At 41.4% G+C, this 19,757-nt stretch overlaps 5 protein-coding genes across 5 annotated transcripts; 1 reads left to right on the top strand and 4 right to left on the bottom strand.

Moving 5' to 3' along the window:
- The first annotated feature begins 109 nt into the window (after positions 1–109).
- On the top strand, positions 110–2,325 carry LOC130701432 (alpha-1,3-mannosyl-glycoprotein 2-beta-N-acetylglucosaminyltransferase-like). The gene is made up of 7 exons (XM_057523410.2): positions 110–431; positions 494–611; positions 700–980; positions 1,045–1,183; positions 1,245–1,476; positions 1,553–1,657; positions 1,743–2,325. Exons 1-7 carry the CDS (start codon positions 324–326, stop codon positions 2,119–2,121), a joined length of 1,362 nt encoding a protein of 453 aa, XP_057379393.1. The 5' UTR covers positions 110–323; the 3' UTR covers positions 2,122–2,325.
- LOC130701452 (proteasome subunit beta type-4-like) lies at positions 2,249–3,551 on the bottom strand. The gene is made up of 4 exons (XM_057523433.2): positions 3,312–3,551; positions 2,917–3,123; positions 2,507–2,852; positions 2,249–2,440 (listed from the first exon to the last, which is right to left on the bottom strand). The coding sequence occupies exons 1-4, from the start codon at positions 3,443–3,445 to the stop codon at positions 2,339–2,341; spliced, it is 789 nt and encodes a 262-aa protein (XP_057379416.1). The 5' UTR covers positions 3,446–3,551; the 3' UTR covers positions 2,249–2,338.
- A 2,744-nt stretch (positions 3,552–6,295) lies between these two features.
- On the bottom strand, positions 6,296–7,049 carry LOC130701462 (U-scoloptoxin(01)-Cw1a-like). The gene is made up of 4 exons (XM_057523444.2): positions 6,942–7,049; positions 6,829–6,875; positions 6,521–6,754; positions 6,296–6,423 (listed from the first exon to the last, which is right to left on the bottom strand). Exons 1-4 carry the CDS (start codon positions 6,964–6,966, stop codon positions 6,310–6,312), a joined length of 420 nt encoding a protein of 139 aa, XP_057379427.1. The 5' UTR covers positions 6,967–7,049; the 3' UTR covers positions 6,296–6,309.
- Positions 7,050–8,716: 1,667 nt separating this feature from the next.
- Positions 8,717–12,855, bottom strand: LOC130701446 (deubiquitinase OTUD6B-like). The gene is made up of 6 exons (XM_057523426.2): positions 12,651–12,855; positions 12,440–12,570; positions 12,117–12,373; positions 11,839–12,040; positions 11,319–11,578; positions 8,717–8,897 (listed from the first exon to the last, which is right to left on the bottom strand). Exons 1-5 carry the CDS (start codon positions 12,751–12,753, stop codon positions 11,375–11,377), a joined length of 897 nt encoding a protein of 298 aa, XP_057379409.1. The 5' UTR covers positions 12,754–12,855; the 3' UTR covers positions 8,717–8,897; positions 11,319–11,374.
- A 541-nt stretch (positions 12,856–13,396) lies between these two features.
- LOC130701397 (tyrosine-protein phosphatase non-receptor type 23-like) lies at positions 13,397–19,723 on the bottom strand. Its single transcript, XM_057523355.2, has 11 exons — positions 19,531–19,723; positions 19,268–19,470; positions 18,855–19,182; positions 18,536–18,766; positions 18,162–18,466; positions 18,000–18,087; positions 14,713–17,937; positions 14,412–14,637; positions 14,207–14,341; positions 14,026–14,127; positions 13,397–13,961 (listed from the first exon to the last, which is right to left on the bottom strand). Exons 1-11 carry the CDS (start codon positions 19,615–19,617, stop codon positions 13,648–13,650), a joined length of 5,244 nt encoding a protein of 1,747 aa, XP_057379338.1. The 5' UTR covers positions 19,618–19,723; the 3' UTR covers positions 13,397–13,647.
- Between the last annotated feature and the right edge of the window lie 34 nt (positions 19,724–19,757).

Here is a 19,757-nt window from a genome sequence, read left to right as displayed (position 1 = left end):
TTAATACTTTGAAATTAATCTATATAAGAACTAAAAATTAGAATCAATTATTTTTCGTTACCATTCGCACAATGACACGTGTCATCTAGTTCGAACCGGCAACTTTTATGTTATCTGTCATGTCTGCTATTGAAAGTACTTTCTCTTGTTTTGCTTTGGAGTTTTGACTGAAAATAACATATTAAAGAACCAAATTTATGGAGTGATCCAAGCGAATTAAGTTTAGCCTATCCTATATATTTTGCGTAAATAAAGTGAAATTGAGACTGCAACATGGTTAAGGAAAAATTTATCCAAGCTCTAGATTTCTGAACAGGGAAAACATGAAATACAAGCGGCTCGGGTTGATTGTGGCATTTTGCTTTGTTAGTTGGCTTGTGCTTGCTTTGGTTATCTTTAGTGATAATTTAACCAAAAAAAGTGATGTTGAGGTAAGTTCGAAAATCTTCTGAACCAGCAAAATGAAATCTTTATCATGCTTTTTTCTTCATAGACAAGAAAGGGTTCTCTTCTAAAATACATTCAGGAACTGGAACTGCAGATCAGCCAGCAAGAGGAGACCTACAAATTACTTGTCGACAAATTAAAAAATTTGACACCAGGGCATGAAAGTATGTTATGGTGAATCACTGTTAATTGTGCAACATAGATTGGATCTTTTTACTATATCTGAAAAATTTGTATTTAAATGTGTTACAGATGTTGTCCAGGCCATGGAGCTTAAGCATATTTCTGACTACGAGCCAAAAACATCTTTTTTAACCATTAAACAAGATGTGTTGCAAGAAAAATCAGTCATACTTCCAGTGCTCGTATTTTCTTGTAACCGGCCGGACATTCGCCGTAGTTTAGATGGTTTACTTCAATACCGACCAGATGCCAAGAAGTTCCCTATTATAGTCAGCCAAGATTGTGCTCACGGTGCTACTGCCAAGGTCATTCGTTCCTATAGTGATGCATCACAAGTGACCTACATCCAGGTAGTAAATTTTTTTGCTGAAAAATCTGCTATAATTTGTAAAAAAAAAAAACTCAACTAAGTAGCAACCTGACCAAAGCGAACCGATCGTTCCACATGGAGAGGCAAAGTTCAAAGGGTACTTCAAAATTGCACGACATTACTTGTTTGGGTTGAAGCAGATTTTCCGGACGTTTAATTATACTGCCGTTATAATCGTTGAAGGTACCAATGGAATCTTGGTTGTACGAAGGAAGATATTGATTTTTTTTTTCTTGTGATTCAGATGATTTAGACGTAGCCCCTGATTTCTTTTCGTATTTCGCTTCGACCTATCAGTTGTTGAAAAATGATCCTACACTGTGGTGTGTCTCAGCTTGGAATGACAATGGAAAAGCCAGTCTGGTGGATGTGCAACATGGAAGCGAACTTTTGTATCGTAGTGACTTTTTCCCGGGATTAGGTTGGATGATCACGAAACAGCTGTGGGACGAACTGGAACCGAAATGGCCAAAATCGTAATTATTTTTCATTGTTATAGTAAAAAAAAAAAAAAAAAAATTACAAAATATTACCTACATATTCAAATTGCAGATACTGGGATGATTGGATGAGAAGACCGGAGCAGAGGAAAGATCGGGCCTGCATCCGACCTGAAATATCTCGTACCAGAACGTTCGGGAAAATTGGTGTCAGCAAGTAAGTTCTAATTTTCTATCCGAATTTCAAATTTTTATAAATGCAATCTTGCCTTTATCAATGGCGTAATGATTTTTTTTTCTAGTGGCATGTTTTTTGACAAACATCTCAAATACATAAAGCTCAACGAAATGCCCGTGGATTTTTCCATGCAAAATTTGAGTCATATGGTACAAACCGCTTATGATGCTGACTATATCCGACACGTATACAGCCTTCCCGTGGTATCGGCTTCCGATGTTCGCACTAACACGAATTTACCATTTGACGGTCCAGTCAGAATCACCTACCACACCAAGGATACCTTTAAAAATGCAGCCAAATTCTTGGGCTTGATGGATGACTTTAAGAGTGGCGTACCCCGAACGGGCTATCACGGAATTGTATCCGTTTTCCTCAATGGCCGTCGCGTTTATCTGGCTCCTCATTCCAATTGGAAGGGATATGACCTTACCTGGAGTTGACATGCCAACAATAAAGAAAAATAATTCTGTTAAAAATCAGAGAAATTTATTTGATAAAGTATACTTATTTGCAATTTGTGAGTGCAGTTGTTTTTGCGTGATAAGATTGCACTAAGTGAAAATCAACTTTTATGTTTTTTATACTTCCAAAGAACACCCATTTTATTGGATTACACGCGTGAGAAATACACGTTTTTGCCTTTATTGATAAAAAATATTACTCGTAACCAATGACGAAATTGGCTACTTCCCAGTTGGTGTCTAATTCAATGTTGTTCTCAATAGTAACCCCTTCTTTCGTAATGGTGGCAATTTGATGCTAGAATGTTAAAAATAATGTCTTTTGATTAGAGAATAATTAGCAGAGCTTTCATACTACACGTACCTTATTCAGAGCTCGACAATCGCGGTAAAAAAGGACTCGAAGACAACTGATGAGTAGAGCACGGGCTTCTTCTTTGGTCATTTGAGGTTTCTTTTCCAGAGCCTCACGCATTAGCGGCAGGGCAATATGAGCTCCATAACCTGTCGCAATCTTTGAATCGCTGAAGGCAGTGCCAATCTTGTCAACACAGCCTAAATAGGGCTCTCCATCTTCAATACCTGCAACCAGGAATGTGTTCCATAGTGGATCAAACTTTGATCGTCTATTGTATAGCACTCTGGTCAACCACGTGTGCAATGCCTTTGGCTTCAACGTGAAACCATCATCAGCACAATCTTCATCAATCCTACAACATTCAACAGGCAAATAAAATAATGTTGATTCCTAATATTTGTTTTTTTATAACTTACACTTTTTGTTCAATGATGGCTTTTAGATGTTGGAAATCAGCAATGTCGCCTGTAGCTCCTAGGACTGTGGCGTTGTTCACCTTTACGATCCTCTCAATTGACCGGAACTTTGCCATGCTGCCGTAAGAGCCAAGCATATCACCAGCAAGCATGACACCTCCATCGAATACCAGTCCAAGGATGGATGTGCCTGTTGTCACTGGTGACCTGAAATATTAGATTGGTCATTATTTCAAGCTTTGTTTTGCTTGGTCCAAGATAGAAATTTATGCCTGGAATCAATTTGCAAAACCATTATTCAATTTAACATGTTCTGAGACTGAATTGTTACAATGCTTTTTCTTGTAATATAAATTGAAGAATAATATGCAAAAAAAAACAATAGTGGAATTTACTGAGTTCGAGTGATGATGCCACTGTTGGAAGAAGTAGAAGTGACATTCGTTCCCGGAAATTTAAAAAAACATCCTGGTGCCGGACCATTGGGCCAGAGAGAAGGATTGATAATTGAATTTGGGTTGGCGTACATGTTCTTCTTTTTTAACAACCAAAATGTATAAACTAACTATCAAAAAATTGCTCGCCAAGTTGCAATGATGGTTTTACTTAAAAGATTCTGCAAACTCACTACGTTGACCAAAAGATAGAAATGTGGGCCACCAGGTGTCTCTTAAGTAGGAAATAACAGTTGCCTTTGTTTGAAATGATGCCATAAAAAAAATAAATAGAAAAGTAAAATAACATTAGAATATATGGCAATCCGTTTCATCCACCCCCAGGATATATTCAAAATTGAATGCTGATTCCGGGAAAATTGCTATTTTTTTTCATTAAGTTAATCGTTTTTGGAATACACCGAATATTTGATGCAATGCTAGCGAGCCAGTACGCTACAGCGCTAAGGCGATGCAGCAGAAATAGTCGGTGTGTGTATGTAGAGAATTACCTAGAAATCTGACCGGGAGATGGCGATAGCAGTAAAACAAAAAAAAGGTCATTTTTGGGGGGGGGCGGGGAGGGTAAAAGGGATTGCCATATTAGAATTGCATAAAATTTATGTTTGGTTTGAAGTGGAAATCTATATATTTCAATATTTTGATTTAAATGCGTATTTTTGTTGAGCAGCACCGACACATGTCAATACTCAGTAGTCTGCTAAATGAAACAGACAAGCCAAGAGACTACGAGTGGGCGAAAGTCATCATCTGGAAATAACGTTTTAGGCGTGATTGTGTTTTGAGGCAAAGCTTTATCATAACAATGGTACGGGCAGTTCGATACGCAGTTCAAAGTGTTGTAAAAACATCCCAACCATGATTCCTCCATCTTGACCGTTTTGCAATTATTGCATGCACAATCAATTTCGAAGTTGGTTCAAAATCTAACAATTAATCCATTCCGCTCTGGGCGTACCATATTTCTTGCTACAAAACGCACAAATGATGCGAAATGGAATGGAGTAGGATATGCAAAATTTGAGTGTTGTAAACAAAAAAGGAAGAGTAATATAATAGTAACAAGCTGTCGGGTTTGTTTTTCGTTATGAACTTCGTTATGACTTAAAACATAAGGTAGATCAGGCACAATTTGATAATTGCCAGGTAGTCGTGCCACAAGATCAACAATGTAGAACAAATGCGGTGAAAGGAGCCACCGAGCCAGATGTGAAACTATAGGCAAGCAGACAGTACACAGTTTGTTAATGATGTACTACACGCACACATACTGTATGCAAAACTGTAGTGCAAAAAAACGAACACTTTTTTTTTCACATGGGTAAACACAACGAGATGATCGAGATGGGATGAGCCGAGAACAGAAAACAAAAGACAATATGATAGGTAAAAAGATTGATGGTGAAGCCGTCAACTTGTGTACTAGACTCTGATTCCATACTTCTTTTGTTTATAAATCAAAGTGAGAATTGGGTAAGTACTCTTGTGCGGTGTTGTCACCTGTTGTATGCTAAAGAATGCTGTGGCGCCACATAGTGCGTGAGGGGAGGGGAGGACAGCATTAAATATAACTCCAATTCGGCAAATAAAAAGATACCACCGAGGTTATTGTTTGTTTTGTTTTTTAATTTATTATTGTTTTTTTTTTCCTGATAAATCGTATGAATGGGATAGATAAAAAGACTACAATCGATATCTTTATGTGCATTCCAAGGCCAACGCTGTCACCATGACAGTGATTCGCACATTTCCCATAAAAAAGGTAAACAAAAATGTAGCCGAGTCATTGATAGCGTGAGAAAATTTTCCAAGTAAAGTCAAAAGTAAAGCCATACGGCCCCTATGTCAAATTTTTTGAACGCCTCCGATTTATTGATTTACTAGGAATGTCACTGACCTGTGTCTGAGATTGTCATCACTTTGCAATGTCCTAATAAGGTATTAAGCATCAAAAGTAAACTGTTCAATACGTACAGTATGTAACGTTTTTTTTTCGACTCAAGAGTCTTGATCTCAACTCTCATCTTTTGCCAAAGTTACGTTTTGCTGCTGTGCATTCAAAGACGTCAGTATAGACCCATTTGATGTCAAAAGCCGTGCGCTTTCACCTGTTTGGATAGTCAGAGAGAGAGATTTTTTAACGTCGTTGTATATGCTGCTGGCCTACATGATGTTATTCTCTTTCACGATGTTTGGGGCCTTTTCTCTTTGCTGGTTCTTTTTTTTTTCTTCCTTTTCTTAAACGTCCGTCTCTTTATGTCCTTGTGTGTCTGGCTTCTAAACAAAACAAAATAGCATCTTCTTCTCTCCCGAGGCGGATGGCGCAATTTGCATAGCATTATAATGCTACATATACACCTTTCTCTCTCTATTCTTTTTTTCTTATTTCTTTTCCCTTTCCAAATCGTTTGCCTATCCGATTCTCGGTGGGAACGGTACTGTGGGACACACCGATATGCCAAAGAATATTGACAATTACTACGACTACTAAACTGAACCATAACGAAACGGCATCGGTCAGGCCAACAATGGATTCGACTGAAAGTCCGCAGACGAATTAAAACAGTCACAGCTGCTTTTGCTGTTTTTTCTAGTACCCAAGTAGAAACCATTTGAAAATACTTTTATTTTTATTTTATTAATCAGTTGGTAGGAATTGCTTGCGCACATACAGCAGCCGTATAATACAACGGGAAAAAACCTACAAACATGTAACCTAACACCTGAAAAAGGTTACAATTGTTGTGGGTCTGAAAAAAGAGGGGGAAAAAAAAAAGACCAAACGTCCTGGAATCCCAAATAGAGAAATGTCGGAGACTGGTAAATTATAGCTGTTGGAGTGTGAAACACTAAAGAGATGAGTTGCCCCCTTTATTTACAGGCTTGCTGATGGAGTCAAGGATGTTGTTATTCTTTGATCATTATTTTTCGAGATTGTTTAAGCCTTGACGGTGGATGAAGGGATGACGCCAAAGTTATCGTTGAGGTTGTAGAAAGAAGCAGCCTCGGAACAGGGGATGGCATCGGTGGGGAAAGTGCAAGTCATACTTTCCTAAATCATCCGAAAATGACATTCATTACGTCAAATAATGAACGCAGCAGCAAACGAGTCAAAACGCTGTCTAATTGGATAATTCGAAATGACAGACCTGGTTGAAAATGGTTTCCTCGGGGCAGATGAAGCTCCACTTGAAAGTCCGTTTGGAGCCATCAGCCAATTCGACCGGGTAGCAGATGTGGAAGAGTTGGCACTCGTTGTCGACATCAGCGTAGTAGCCGTAGACCTTGTTGTCGCAAGAGAATGTGTCGACGATGTTGTTGCGGATGGCCGTCGCGTTGCTAGGTAATCCCAATTTCTCCTCGATCGTGGCTTGTCGTCGCACCTACATCACAATATCAACATTGTTTTTAAACGCTTTAAACATTTGTAAAGGAAGAATTTGAAGCAATGACTTACGCGCTCTCCAAACGGAGTGGCCAAGACGACAGCGAAGAGAGCAAGACCTTTAAGATTGAAATACAAAAAGATTTAAACGTTGAATGCAATGAAAGTTAAAGATGAAAACTCACCGCAGATGACAGCTAGTGAGTTCATTTTTGTTCGTTCGGGAAACAAGTGATGCTTGAACAGGGAAAGTCACGAGCCTTTTATACCATTGATGCATCCCTGCGGCCTTTGGTCCCGCGGTCGAAGGAAAATGGCCGGCAGCTTCAACACACACACACAAGAGAATCCATCTACGTTCTCCCCGCACACCTGTTCCCTCCCTCGTTTGAGTAGGTGGTGAAATGTTTGGTGGGCGAACGAAAGAGAGAGGGAGGAATCTTTTCACGCTCTGCTCGATTCACCAAAACTTGGCGAGTTTGGCCCACCCCTCTCCCGCCATGTTACGCAATTCTATGGATGAGTAGATGGATGAACTATACGTAGTGTCTACTACGCCCACACCTGATGGTCACTCTTGCTTATTTTCATTCATATCGTGTACAAACTTTTCTTTTCCAACTTTTGTTTTTCCACTGCAAAAACGAAAAATCTAATTCACCCACCCATCCGTTTTTAGCGATTGTTAAAGTTACATCCATCATCGCAATGGCTAATTTCTCTCAAAAATTTAAATAGGTATTGTACCGACTCCTGTCACGACCGACAACGTGAGGCGCACCGTCACAAAAGAGTAGGACATGATTCATCTCGTAATTTACACGAACGGGACGTTCGTGTAAAAGTGTGGGTCAGGCGATCGGTCCATTGTCAAGGCGTGTCGGATTTCTATATATTTTTTTTTGCTTGTTTCGCTATGCTCGTAGCATCGTTTCCCTTTGCGACACATCTGCTTTGGAGATTACAAAAAATTTCTACGAGGATAATAAAATACATCTTTTAATTCCTTCCGATTATTCGTTTGTGTGCGGTTTAAAAAAAGGAAGAATATCCAATAATAACGGATGAATCACCAGCTCGTAAAGAAGGAGAAAGAAGGAAATGTGAAAAAAAAGTGAAAGGGCGAAAAAGATTCCAATCTCTCCAACCCTTATTCCTTTTATCTGATTTATGATCAAAACTGGAAATTCTTTTGCGTATAAGCAACAGGGAAAAGATGGTTTCCGTCACTATTGTTTATACACACTGCATCAAAACCGATAAAAAAAAAAAATCTCGAAGGAAAAAAAAAAGAAAATGTTGATGCTATTAACCCGTGTGTGATGTCTGTATAGGAATCCGTCCTATACGAATCGTCAAACTATTCAGATCTCAGTATGTTGTAGATGCTATTGTACAAGAGACGATATCCTCTTTATAGGCATCGTATAAAGAGAGAGAGAAACATTCCCGGAACAAACAAACAAAAATGTCTCATGGTTCTCTTCTCTAATATTGTGAAAGTTTCCAAGTTGTGAATGATGGTTCAAGATTTTCCTGGTTCGGAAAACTGGATCCATTAAAACAAGTTTACGGGGCAAGTCAGGGGGAAACCAGGCTGCAATTGTGACGTCTTCAAATCAGACATTTAAATGGTATGTTATTAACTTCTTCTCCTTCTTCTTCATCACCCAAACAGATGAGAGACACCAACCCTTGACCCAAAAAAATAGCGTACGACGTATCACCGCCCTTGGCTAACGTTCGTTGTCGAAATGATTTTCCTGTTGATGAGTGACACCTTTCTCATAAGATACCGCGACACATCCGACCCGAAAAATCCCGCGTGAATCGAATTTAATAATAGAGAGAGTGAAACAAAAAAAAAAACCGACTAGAACAAGAGTTTGTCTTGCTGTTTTGCAACTACACGCGAAAAGCCTATTGACGAAAGGCGAATAATGAATAGATGCGTGCCATCCATCGTACGAACTTGTTTTTATTCAATCCCATCAGTCGGGCTAACAAAGTAAAATAGCGTCCAAGTTGTTGATAGTGAAGGTCTTCTTTGGTGGTGGTGATGGTAATGGCGTAGTTTCATCGCTGTACGAAGAGGAACACCGTGAAGAACAGGAGAGGGAGGCGTACGTTACGTTGTCTCTCTATAATTACAACAACACGGATAACAGCTATCTGGCAAATGGGTGGAGGCTTGAGGACGTGAAAAAAAAAAGAAGTTATGTGTAGGTTTTTAAATGTTTCTTTCCCCCCACTCGGCTGTCAGAATATAGTCTTTAAGGCAAACTGGAAATCCCACACGAAAAACATGGTCCCACCGCCCAATTATTAAAAGAGTTCATGATAGCTTCGACGGAGGGCCAAGACGACGTCGTCATTCCCACAAAGCGTCTGCGAACGAACGAACGGACGGGTCATCTCGTCACGACGCCTATTTTCTCTTTCTCGCGCTACAAAAGAACGAGCCGCATACCATATATTTCCTCGTGTTGGTCGCAATCGAATGGCCAAGGACGTGGAAAAGTGAAAGGAAGATGCCACCACGAGGAAATCAAAAGAAAACGAACCTTCTCTTGTTCCATGTAGTTTTATTATATTAACTCTTTTTTCCCTTTCTTCTGTCTCTGTGTCTGATGGACCGACGCTACCTGCTTTGAATCGTGTTGTCATGCACGCCGCTTCAACGAATTTATTTTCTTTTATTCTTTTGATGAGAGGTTCTTCATTCTTCTCTCAACCTCACGTCACGGCTCACTATTCCTCCTTAACTCGCTTTTCTCCTTTTCCTTGTTCATTCATTTTCTTACTCCTTTAGTATCGTACACGTACGGCAATCAAATAGCCTACAGTAACCCGTTGGGCAGAAAATAAATCTCGACGTCAGAATGAAAACAGACCGTAATAACAAACCGGTCATAAGCCACCGACCGAAACTAACGGCGGCCAATAAAAACAAAGAAACCTTAAATACATTCAAGTCATGTTGGAATTTTCAAAAATAAGAATGATTATTAGCAAAGCGGCAGCGTCCAGACATTTAAAAAAGCTATTGCGGGTGCCATCACCTGCAAAGGGTCGCCGATTTCGCCAATGCATTTAATTAAGCGATGATGTTTGCCTGTCAACGGGTGGCGGTAGTTGATCAAAACATTTTGCAATTGTGCGCTCCTCATGGAACAACACCCGGCTCTTTTTGGCAACCACTCCGTCATCATTGATCACTGATTATACGTAGCTACTCTGTTCCGCATGAACTGACTTTGCTGTTTCCAACAATCCTCTCTTTTCCATCTCCTAAATAATAAATCCCTTTTTAAAAAAAAAAAATTGCCTTTCACTCTTGCCCTCTGTCAGCTGACAAACGACTTTTGCCGACCTGTTATGACCTGCCTCTCTTGTATGTTTTACAACATCCTGTCTATCCTCCTCCTCAACCCATAGGGCATTTAGAGAGGGAATACATTACGGTTATACCCATACGCACCTAAGCATTATACAACCCCATCCGTTACGCCGCTTTTCGTTACACCTTCACGCCTTCTCACCCCCACTTGCCAAAGTCGTTTTGAAAATTGAAAAAACTTGCAGAAATTCAATAAAAGAAAGAAATTTGCATTTTGTCAAGTGCAAAAATCTAAGGGAGAAAAAAAAAGCCAGTTAAATAAAACCTTTTTTGGGGTTCACAAGCGAAATTAAAAAAAAAAAAACTAGCCGGCGGTGGCTCAGGTATCATGTTGCGTGCAACATGAAACACTAACATGCAACATAAAAAAAGAAAATCGACGGCCAGTCCGTTGGTTTTTCAAAAAGAAACAACAAAAAAAAAAAGGTTACGCACATGTAGGGGAGGTAATAAATATAAAACCAGCTGTCCTTGCGTAATCAGATTCAGCAAAAACGAATCTTGATCCGCAGAATAGCTTCTTTTTTAATGATTACTTTAATATGTTAGAACTTTACGGTGTACGGTTCAGGGACATTTCGCCTTCAATAAAAAAAAAAAACAAGGAGGGGGAGGATGTCGTCAGTAATAAGCTCGTAGCAGTATAGTAGGATTCGTTAATAGGTGTACGGCGAAAAGATCATCACTCGTGCCCAACGAGCCAACAACTCCATTTGTGACCCATTGCGTTGACGGGGGGTCAGCATATCATTCGAATTTATAGCTCGTCGCCAAGAGATTATTATTGCTTCGGAGTATGAAAGGGATCCAACAGGCAGAACGAACGGCATTCTTTTAACTTTGCATCTTTATCTTAGTGGCTTTCGTAAATGACGCGAGTGGATAAACACCTTTTCTCATTCTTACTCGGCATTTTTGTCGTGACCGGAATTCCCTTCACTCAATAAAGAAAAAAGACGCAATAAACCACGTTATCCGCGGCGCTTCAAAAGTTTGGCGAATTTGCTTTGTGGGGAATCGACGCGACCAAGTCATTTAGCCCTTAAACAAAAAACGGATGTGCGACGTTTTTCGCAGAATCGTTCCTCCCGCACAATAAGATATGCGTCTATGCACTTTTCTACTATCATGCAAATTAAGGGAATTCTGTTAAAAAACTCACCGCAAGTTTGGATGCAGCTGAAGATTATTGAAGGGAGGAGAGAGAAAGAACCAGTCTCAATGGCCGTTGTCCTCGTCGTCGCCAGCTGGTCGGGTCTGGACGCTGTTGTAATGCTCTCCCAGTCCGTACATGTGTCGATGGTAAGTGAGAAGGACCGGAGTAGATGATGAATCCAGGAATTCTTCCCCTATGACAACAGGACGACCTTCGGCCTGCACGACTTCGAAGGGACGTCGTAAAACTTGACTCAGAGCTCTCAACTGCAGTTAGGTGTTGTTTTGGTGCCGCAAGGGGTCAGAGTCGAATTGAGAAATGTTAAGAGATAAAAAGAAAAAAAGAAAAATGGAAATTAGTTATCATCCATTCATCGTCAACGTAAACTCAAGGTTGTATCTCTTTTGCTTCTCATAGAGAGGGCTCTATCATCAATCGAAATCTTACATGCCTCCTCGACAGGCTAAGCAATAATTATTCATATTTTCACTGAGCGTAACGGTCAAGAATGAGTATTAGAATGTACCTCCAGCTGGCTCCCCCACGCAGAGGTCCGTTGAACATCTTCGCAGTATTTCATGTATTGTTCTTCGTTCTCTACCTCGTCCATGAACGGCAAGAAATCATCCATATTGGAACGCATATAATCGGCCGCTAGATTACGAAGCTGCTGCACTGACTGGGCTACACCTCCACGGTTAATTTGATGCACTAAGGCAGCGTACATGCTGAGAAAGAGACGGAAATGAAAAATGATCAAATCTTGCGTAGCCAATTATAAACTGAGGCATATTTTCTTCTTACCAGTTTCCATCAGAAGGTACTTCAAAGAAGGTAAGTTTTCGCTTGGCCAAAATGCTTTTAATTTTCTGGGTTTCCAAGTGCTTAATTCCTAGAAGATTTGCCTTATCCTGTTCTTCAATCAGTTGCAGTCTCTCTCTAGCTTGATCTAGCTTTTTGTCTCTTCTTCGTTGAGCCTTTGTCACTTTGCCTTCACCCTTCCCATCCAAACTGACATCCTCCAGTTGATCAGAAACCTTTTGAATTTCAGATGAGGATTCCTTTTTCAAATAAGTAAAAAGAAAATGATGAACTAGAACAACAAGATTAGGAGATCAGGTAACAACCTGAATTTTCTTCAATTCTGCAGCGTGTCTGGCTTCGATTTCACTCTCTAGTTTCGCAATCTCTTCAGCCACATCTTTCTTTTTTTTCTTGTCTCCTTTTGTGGCTGTCTTCTTTAGAGCTTGAATTTTGGCTATTTCAATAAATAAAAATTGACAACAAAAGTCAATATATATTTTTCACCAAAATGTGTCTTTGAAAATTGAAAAGAACCTTGGATGTCTTTTTTTTCCTTCCTGTGCCGAGCCAATACTTCTTCTTCTCCTTCTTCTGTTTTTTCTTCTTTTATTTCATTGGTGGAACTTTGTTCAGCCATTTTATTTTTAGAAAATGATTACAATACCAAAAGACACCTGAATAGGCACATAAATATAACTAAGTGAACACATGGGAATTGGAAATCAAAGGATTCGAAAGCTAGCAGACGATGCCAGCTCATGTTTAAACTAAACAGTATTCTTTGCAAAGGAGACAATCGATTGTCTAAATTTATGGTTAAAATTGCTATAGTTGATAGATGATGGTGATTTTTGTTGGATTTTCATCAGCATGGCCATATAAAATAGACGGTGCTAGCTGCATCGATTTAACGATATCGAGGGCTACCCCTTTCCTTTTTTTTGTTCTCTTCATGGCGAGGCGTTTCTGCGTCCTTGACTAGCTAATCTACACACAAAACATGGAATTGTGCGCGCTTTCTAATACAGCAGCAATATCGCCTCAGGCTGAAGATGTGCTTGGTCAAGTTGGTACACTATCAAACCAGCATTGTGATGCAATAGTCAACAGTTGCACACACTTTTTATCAGTTGCCCATCACATATCACATTCTACCGACCACTTTCAAAGCCATGAAAAGATCTGTCATTAAATTCTGAATGGAACGATGAAAAATGCATCCCAAATGAATTGCTTTTTAGCTTATACTTAACAACCATTACAGCAAAAAGAAACTTAAATAGGATACTATGAAATGTGTATTCCGTACAATCGTAAAAATTCATTAGCTTTGCGGAATGCAGGATCAGCAATTCTTCGAGGGAAAACAGTTTTCAAACCACAAAAACAAAACAAATAGGTTGCCAGCGTAGGCTATTTGATCAACGTACCCAAATAATAAAGAGAAAGAGGCAAGAATAATCATATGTTTTTGTTTCGCCCATTAATGATAAGTAATGTTAACAGTATGGCCTGCAGTTTGACTCAGAAATTACTTGGCCAGTGACCACAGAGGATCGAGTTGGCTGAGTGGATCAGAAGGGTCAGCCATCGAGCCGAGCTGTGAGGCATTTTTGAAACTCTCTTTCGTCACCCGGTGCCGATTTGTTTGGCCACCGTCGAGTGTAAAGTTGGCCGGATCAAGGATAGCCAATGCACCTAGAGGATTCTTTTTGGGAGTGGGAGGATCCGTCACAGGTGGCGGTGACGACGATGCAGTGGGCTCCTGGATTACTTGCGATGACACTTCTTCTTTATTCTCTTGTTTTAACATCTCTGCAGCTGCCTCCAAAACAGGTGTTGGATCTAAAATGGTTTTATTGCCACAAGTTAATATCCACGTTTTGCAAGAGATTATTTCCCGAATTACTTGTTGCGGAAGTAGAGGTCGGAGAGTGAATGAAATCTTGAGATGGATGAAGCTTCTTGATAGGAGATCCTTGTAATGACGTCGTTCCAGACAGAATTCCTCCTATTGTCGATCAACGACACACAAAAATAGAACGTAGCCATAACACAATAAAAAACGACAAAAATAAATTTCTAAATACGTTTCATGAGTAAATCCTGGGCGTGATAAAGTAGGGCCTGATAAGCAAAGAGTAAATGCTCGCGGTCTCTGAACATATTTCTTCGATGCTGGCAAAGACTTGCAGCAACTCGGACCACATCCAACAGTCCGTTCCCTATTGTAAAACGTCATTGATTGATACGAACGTCATGTAAATCAAAAGACTGGTGTGTTGATTGACGTACCTGAAGAAAGATCAGACAACGCCGTCAAGAGGAGGCAAAAAAGGCCTGTACGTCCAGCACCGGCCAAACAGTGGACGACGATGGGATGCGCCTTACTCCGTTGTTGCTGCCAGAAATGAAGTACTTCACTCGTCAATTGAAGAAATTGGGCTGGAGATGCGGGAAAACTACTTCCAGGCCAGGCCGTAAATTGCAAATGTACGACGACGCGTTGTTTCGCTTCTCCCTGTAATCAAAAAGTTAAATATGAAAAATGTTAAAAAAATCTCTTCACATTTTGTAGTAAAGTGTTAAAAAGTACATTTTTGATGAGGCCGAGGATACGTTCATGGCAATACGGGCGGGTATTACTGCTTTGCAGTGTAATGGTCCATGGGCCAGATGTGATATCACGACCCTTTTCAACTGGCCAATAAACAGCCGAGGTAGAAGGGCTAGGCTTAGGAATTTCGGCATCCGACAGTAAACAAACAACAATTTCAACCGATTGTTGCCATATCATCGTCCAAAAGTCCTGCTGGCTACACGGCAGTGGCGTTTGAGTGGCGATGAAAGAGGGAGCGCCAGGTGATAAAGACGGAACCAAAGAGGCGTTGATGTAATCATCTTTTGTTGTAGGCAGTTCCACGCGATTGTGGTCGTAAGGTAGCACATCTGGGAATCGGTTCTTCATGGGGTAACACCGTGCCACTGAAATGCTGTGACGGGCTGATTCACGCTCTTGCAAATCCAGCACTTCCTTCCAACGCGTGTCCAATGAGGTTGGTCCATTCAGACTTTTGCGAGTCAAACCGCCCACGAGTTTGTCCAATTTCTCGACCTCGACTGCTAATTTAGACGCTAATTCTGCGTCAGCCAAAGGATCCTTGTGGCTAACATTTGGGACAGAAGGCAACTTGATTTCCGTCTTGACGACCGGTGCTTCATGATGTGGCAAAAACTCAGTAGCAGACGAGATGGTAGTTAGTTTGACCTGATCTGACGTCGCAGCGGGAGCCATCATAACCGACTTTGAGGTGGCATTAGTCAGCGTCGTCGTGCCTTGAGTGTTACCACCAGGGCCCTGAGTTTCTCGTGGCTGTGGTTCCAACAGGCCACCAACAGGAGCCATGGGAACTGAGAGGTCTAAAAGAGTCAAAAGTTCCAGGTTGCTGGCCACTTGTCCGACGGCATTAGGATTCGCTGGAATGGCCACTGGTGGAGGAGCTGCAACAGCCGGTGCAGCGCTTACGGGCGTTGGAGCCAGTGGCGCGGGCTGCAGCATTTGGTTGGCGACCGGAGCGTAAACATTGGGTTGATAGTAAGATCCAGGTAGTTGATACTGGTAGTTATTCGTAGGATCAACAGGATTCGGATAATAGGGATAATGCTGGTACTGCCCCATTCCAGATGCGGATGCGGTAAAAGCACCTTCACCTTGATGACCGGCTGACTGAGCGAGAGCCGAGTTATTGGTGCCTGTGGTTCCATGCTGGAAGCCTCCACTTCCATCCATGTTGGAATTGAGGGTACTGTAGCTGTATTGATATGAATAAACTCCTGAATTTGTTGTTGTTGTTGGCGCATAGCCGTACATTGATGCGCCTGAATAGTACGGATACTGTTGTTGTTGATGAGTTGGAGAAAGACCTACACTGGTGTTTGAATAAGGCGTTGCGGCAGGCACATTGTCCCTTCCAGTGGATGGTTGGTTCAAATAGGTCGGTGCTCCATACGTTTGCTGGTGAGGCGTGGCAGACGTGATGGTCGGCGTGAAAGAGCCCGTAGCTGCAGAAGACGGGAGTTGTTGGTACGTTGGAGGTGCTCCGCTAGCAGGCATGTAACTCGTCGTTGGATAATTCTGAACTGCGCTCGAAGAGGAAGTAGCAGTCGATCCGGACATCATTGCAATAGGTTGCTGTCCTATCTGTGACGCTGCCGAATACGATTGTTGTGGCGTAGATGGGGCAGAAGCCGCGTATGGTGTTGAAAGGCCGGCACCCGAAATGTGGCCGTAATAGTTGGATGAAGGTGGATAATTTTGTCGATGCATCTGATGATTGGCATTGGAGCCAAGAGGTGGAAGACCACCTTCTACCCCATTTGGTTGCTGACCCAAATACGTTTGCCCAGCTGCTGGTAGATGAAGTGGCTGTTGCGGCTGGCTTGTTGAACTAATGGGATCGCTACGTTGTTGTTGAAGAGCAGGAGGAGTGCTATAGTAAGCTGAATTAGCCTGACTAGAAGCGCTTGGTTGGGTAGCATTTGTTGGAAGGGCCCTCTCAGTCGTGGGGAAATCATAACTCGGTCCAGAAGGCGGAAATCCACCTTGTGAAGAATTGTTTTGATAGTAGTATGAATTTCCATCAGGAATGTAGGCAGAGGACTGTGGATGGCGTTCGCTCTGTTCGGCACCGAGAGGAGTCGGACGTAGGTAGGGATAGCTAAACGGTGCCGCCATTTCAGCTCCAGCAGAACCTGGTGGAGGAGCCGAAGACGTGGGCTGAAAAGCTGGGTCCATTCCGGAGCGATCCTTTTTCATGAGATGGAGGAAATCTTTCAACTTGGGACCACCCTGGACATCAGCCGGCTCATGAGTTTCGGTTCGGTTGCTTGTTACAGGAACGGGACGATTGCGTTCCCGCGCAGCCTCTTGTTGTTCACGCTCTTCCTGTTGGACACGACAGACGGATCGCAAACGCTGAAGGAGTTTCGTGATACTTGTGTCCATTTTGCGGTAAAATTCCAAGCCTTTTTGACACTTGGCCAACAGATCGGGATATGCCTCGGCAGATGACAACAGAGCACTTACAGTAGCTGCTCGACGTTGTTGAATGTCGGCTGTAGAGCGACGCGTGTCAGCGTAACGAGCATTGGCTTCTGTCAGAGCCACGAGGATTTTTTCTTGGGCCTTGAGGTTTTGATCGATAAGCGAAGTCAATCGCTGATGTTTCGCTAGCTCCTGAGTAAACAGCGTCTCTAGATCTACTTGATGCGTGGCCAGTTTGGTGATGTCATCAGCTTTAAGAGCCTCCCGTAGCTGGCTGTAAAGCATCTGGCGCTGTTTGCGCATTTCTTCTACTTTGTCCAGAAGCCGATGTAACTCATTGATAGCTGCTTGATCTTTGCTAGATTCCAATACTCGAATATTGGGTAATTGAGCCTCAATTTCAGACAATGGTAGGTTTAGCATTCGTAGATTTCCTAGATGCGAATTGATGGCTTTATGTAGAAGATTGTTGGAATCAGCAGCTTTCCCGTGGGCTTCGGCAAAGCGTCCAGCTTCCAGAGAAAGTTCTTTCAGAATCATAGAAGGCGGCCTTTTGCCTTGACCATGATAAATTCTTTCATTCTCTTGTTCTTCGCTCAGGAGATTTTGAACTTCGGCCAGCGAAGACTCTACATCAGTGTAGACAGACGAGAGCTCACCCATTGCCTCAATCAGACTTTGAACTACATCCTTCGATTCGACACTAAACCGAGCGCAAATGTCAACGAGTTCCTGAGGTAAGCCCGAGGGTTCCAAGTGCACTCGTAGCTGATCTACCTGCATTTGAAGGGTTAAGTTTTTTTTTTCAAGGTCTGTATAGATGTTAATTAATGACAAACCTGTAATGACGTCAAAAATAGATCTAATTCTTGATCTTTTTCCTCGACATTTCCGCCGACTCGACGCAACAGCTTCGCCTTCTCCTCACTGAAATATTTTTAAAGTTAAAGCGAGAGTTGAATTTAGTTTTTTTTTTTATGTGAAAGGTGCTTCTCCAAAACCTGTAGAGTGAGGACGCTTCATGGGCTTCCATCGGTACGAGTCGATGGAAAATATCTTGGCCCGCGATTTCAGGATCTTGAATATCAAACGGCGTGCCCTTTACGAGCGACGCGCCTTTGATATCGGGTAATGAGGCCCGGTCAGGGACCTTTTCGTGGTAAACGAATTCGTTCTCCTTCTCGGCTGCCTTGAGTTTGCCGCCAACTACATCATGGACAAAAGAAATGGTATCATTGACGCTTTCCGTTTTGTTTTCTAGTTTCTTGGCCTTTTTGGTTGCTTCTGCCAACTTGTCCATTGCCGCCTGAAAACAAAATTAAATGATTTTAAATTAAACTACCTTTTAAATTTTGTAACATCATTCTTTTAATACTTGGAAGTAAGCTAGCCTTTCACCCATCTTTTGCATCTCTTCACTGTGAATGCCCATGTATAGCAGAGCCACACACTGGTGGAACGCCATTTTAAATTCAGCGTACTTTTTCCAAGTATTGTACGCCTTAACACCGGCAACTTCGACAAGGGCATTACCATCTGGATGGTTATCTCCCTGATCTAAAACCTTCACAGCTAACTTGTAGTACTCAACTATTTGGGCTGCCACCTGGTCAAGAAAACAAATAAAAATTGGTATTTCCATTTTAAAAAATAATAATAATACTAATAAATAAATGAATGGATTTTTCAATTACTTTGGCCACAATTCCTGGCTTGCGCCCATCAATGATGCTTTTTTCTAGAATGCACTCCTGGGCTTGAGCAAGAGAAACTGTGCTCAAAAACTTGACAAGTTCATGGCAAAGGTCAGTTTCTCTTGGTTGAGGGTATTTTTCATTCAGCTGTTGGAAAGCCCATGCAGCACATTGAAAATGAGAACAGCTCATTTTCATTCCATCTGCTGTTTGACGGCTATCCATGGCACCCAAATTCATGTGTAGAGCTCCAATATTAAAAAGCACACAAGCCATCTCATGCTTGATGTCAGTGGTGGAGTAAGCCATTCCAGTATACATATCATTCCTGAAACAAACCCATGAATTATGAATATGGCACATGTATCCAAAAATATACATAAAAATTGTTTTATTTTTTAAATTTTATTCACCAAGTAAAATAGACTTCATCACGGCCAGCTTCGTTGAATGTAAACCGATTCTGTAGAAAATTCAATTGACAGTAATATTTCTTTAATAATGCACAGCCAGTAAAATCCTGGGGTGGATGGCAGGCTGCAGCTCGAAGAGTTTCCAGTTCTCCGGTTTCATTGGCATAGCTGCTGGGGTCTTCGTTAAAATGTTCACGAATTTGCTAGACGATGAATCATAAACAATTATCAAATCAAAGATCAAGTGGATGACAAAGACATACCCATTTGATTTTTCGACTGAAATCCGTTTTTTCCGGCGATGTCTTTAGCGCAGTACGTAGCATATACAATTTAGGAACTCCTTCCATCTTCGTTTTCAAACTTCTAATTAATTAAATTAGCAAACCTTGCAATCCCCATAATCTTATTCTTTTCTAGCAAATTCTCCCTGACAGACTGCTTTTATAGCCGACACCTACTGTTTGGGAATTTATTGTTATTCTCAACG

The sequence above is a fragment of the Daphnia carinata genome, chromosome 10, assembly GCF_022539665.2.
Source record: "Daphnia carinata strain CSIRO-1 chromosome 10, CSIRO_AGI_Dcar_HiC_V3, whole genome shotgun sequence".
Taxonomy (NCBI): domain Eukaryota; kingdom Metazoa; phylum Arthropoda; class Branchiopoda; order Diplostraca; family Daphniidae; genus Daphnia; species Daphnia carinata.
Note: the sequence above shows the minus strand (reverse complement) of the source record. Positions and strands in the feature narration are given on the sequence as shown.

Coding starts and splice junctions, on each gene's coding strand:
- LOC130701452 (XM_057523433.2), bottom strand. CDS start 3,445: ATGTACGCCAACCCAAATTCAATTATCAATCCTTCTCTCTGGCCCAAT. Junction 2,853..2,916: donor GCCATCATTGAACAAAAAGT/GTAAGTTATAAA, acceptor TGAATGTTGTAG/GATTGATGAAGATTGTGCTG. Junction 2,441..2,506: donor ATTGTCGAGCTCTGAATAAG/GTACGTGTAGTA, acceptor TTAACATTCTAG/CATCAAATTGCCACCATTAC.
- LOC130701462 (XM_057523444.2), bottom strand. CDS start 6,966: ATGAACTCACTAGCTGTCATCTGCG. Junction 6,876..6,941: donor CTCACTAGCTGTCATCTGCG/GTGAGTTTTCAT, acceptor TCAATCTTAAAG/GTCTTGCTCTCTTCGCTGTC. Junction 6,424..6,520: donor AGGAAACCATTTTCAACCAG/GTCTGTCATTTC, acceptor CGGATGATTTAG/GAAAGTATGACTTGCACTTT.
- LOC130701432 (XM_057523410.2), top strand. CDS start 324: ATGAAATACAAGCGGCTCGGGTTGATTGTGGCATTTTGCTTTGTTAGT. Junction 612..699: donor TTTGACACCAGGGCATGAAA/GTATGTTATGGT, acceptor AATGTGTTACAG/ATGTTGTCCAGGCCATGGAG. Junction 1,658..1,742: donor GGGAAAATTGGTGTCAGCAA/GTAAGTTCTAAT, acceptor TTTTTTTTCTAG/TGGCATGTTTTTTGACAAAC.
- LOC130701446 (XM_057523426.2), bottom strand. CDS start 12,753: ATGGCTGAACAAAGTTCCACCAATGAAATAAAAGAAGAAAAAACAGAA. Junction 12,571..12,650: donor GGAAAAAAAAGACATCCAAG/GTTCTTTTCAAT, acceptor TTATTGAAATAG/CCAAAATTCAAGCTCTAAAG. Junction 12,374..12,439: donor CAGAATTGAAGAAAATTCAG/GTTGTTACCTGA, acceptor TATTTGAAAAAG/GAATCCTCATCTGAAATTCA.
- LOC130701397 (XM_057523355.2), bottom strand. CDS start 19,617: ATGGAAGGAGTTCCTAAATTGTATATGCTACGTACTGCGCTAAAGACA. Junction 18,467..18,535: donor AAAGGCTAGCTTACTTCCAA/GTATTAAAAGAA, acceptor TTTTGTTTTCAG/GCGGCAATGGACAAGTTGGC. Junction 14,128..14,206: donor CCAGGATTTACTCATGAAAC/GTATTTAGAAAT, acceptor GATCGACAATAG/GAGGAATTCTGTCTGGAACG.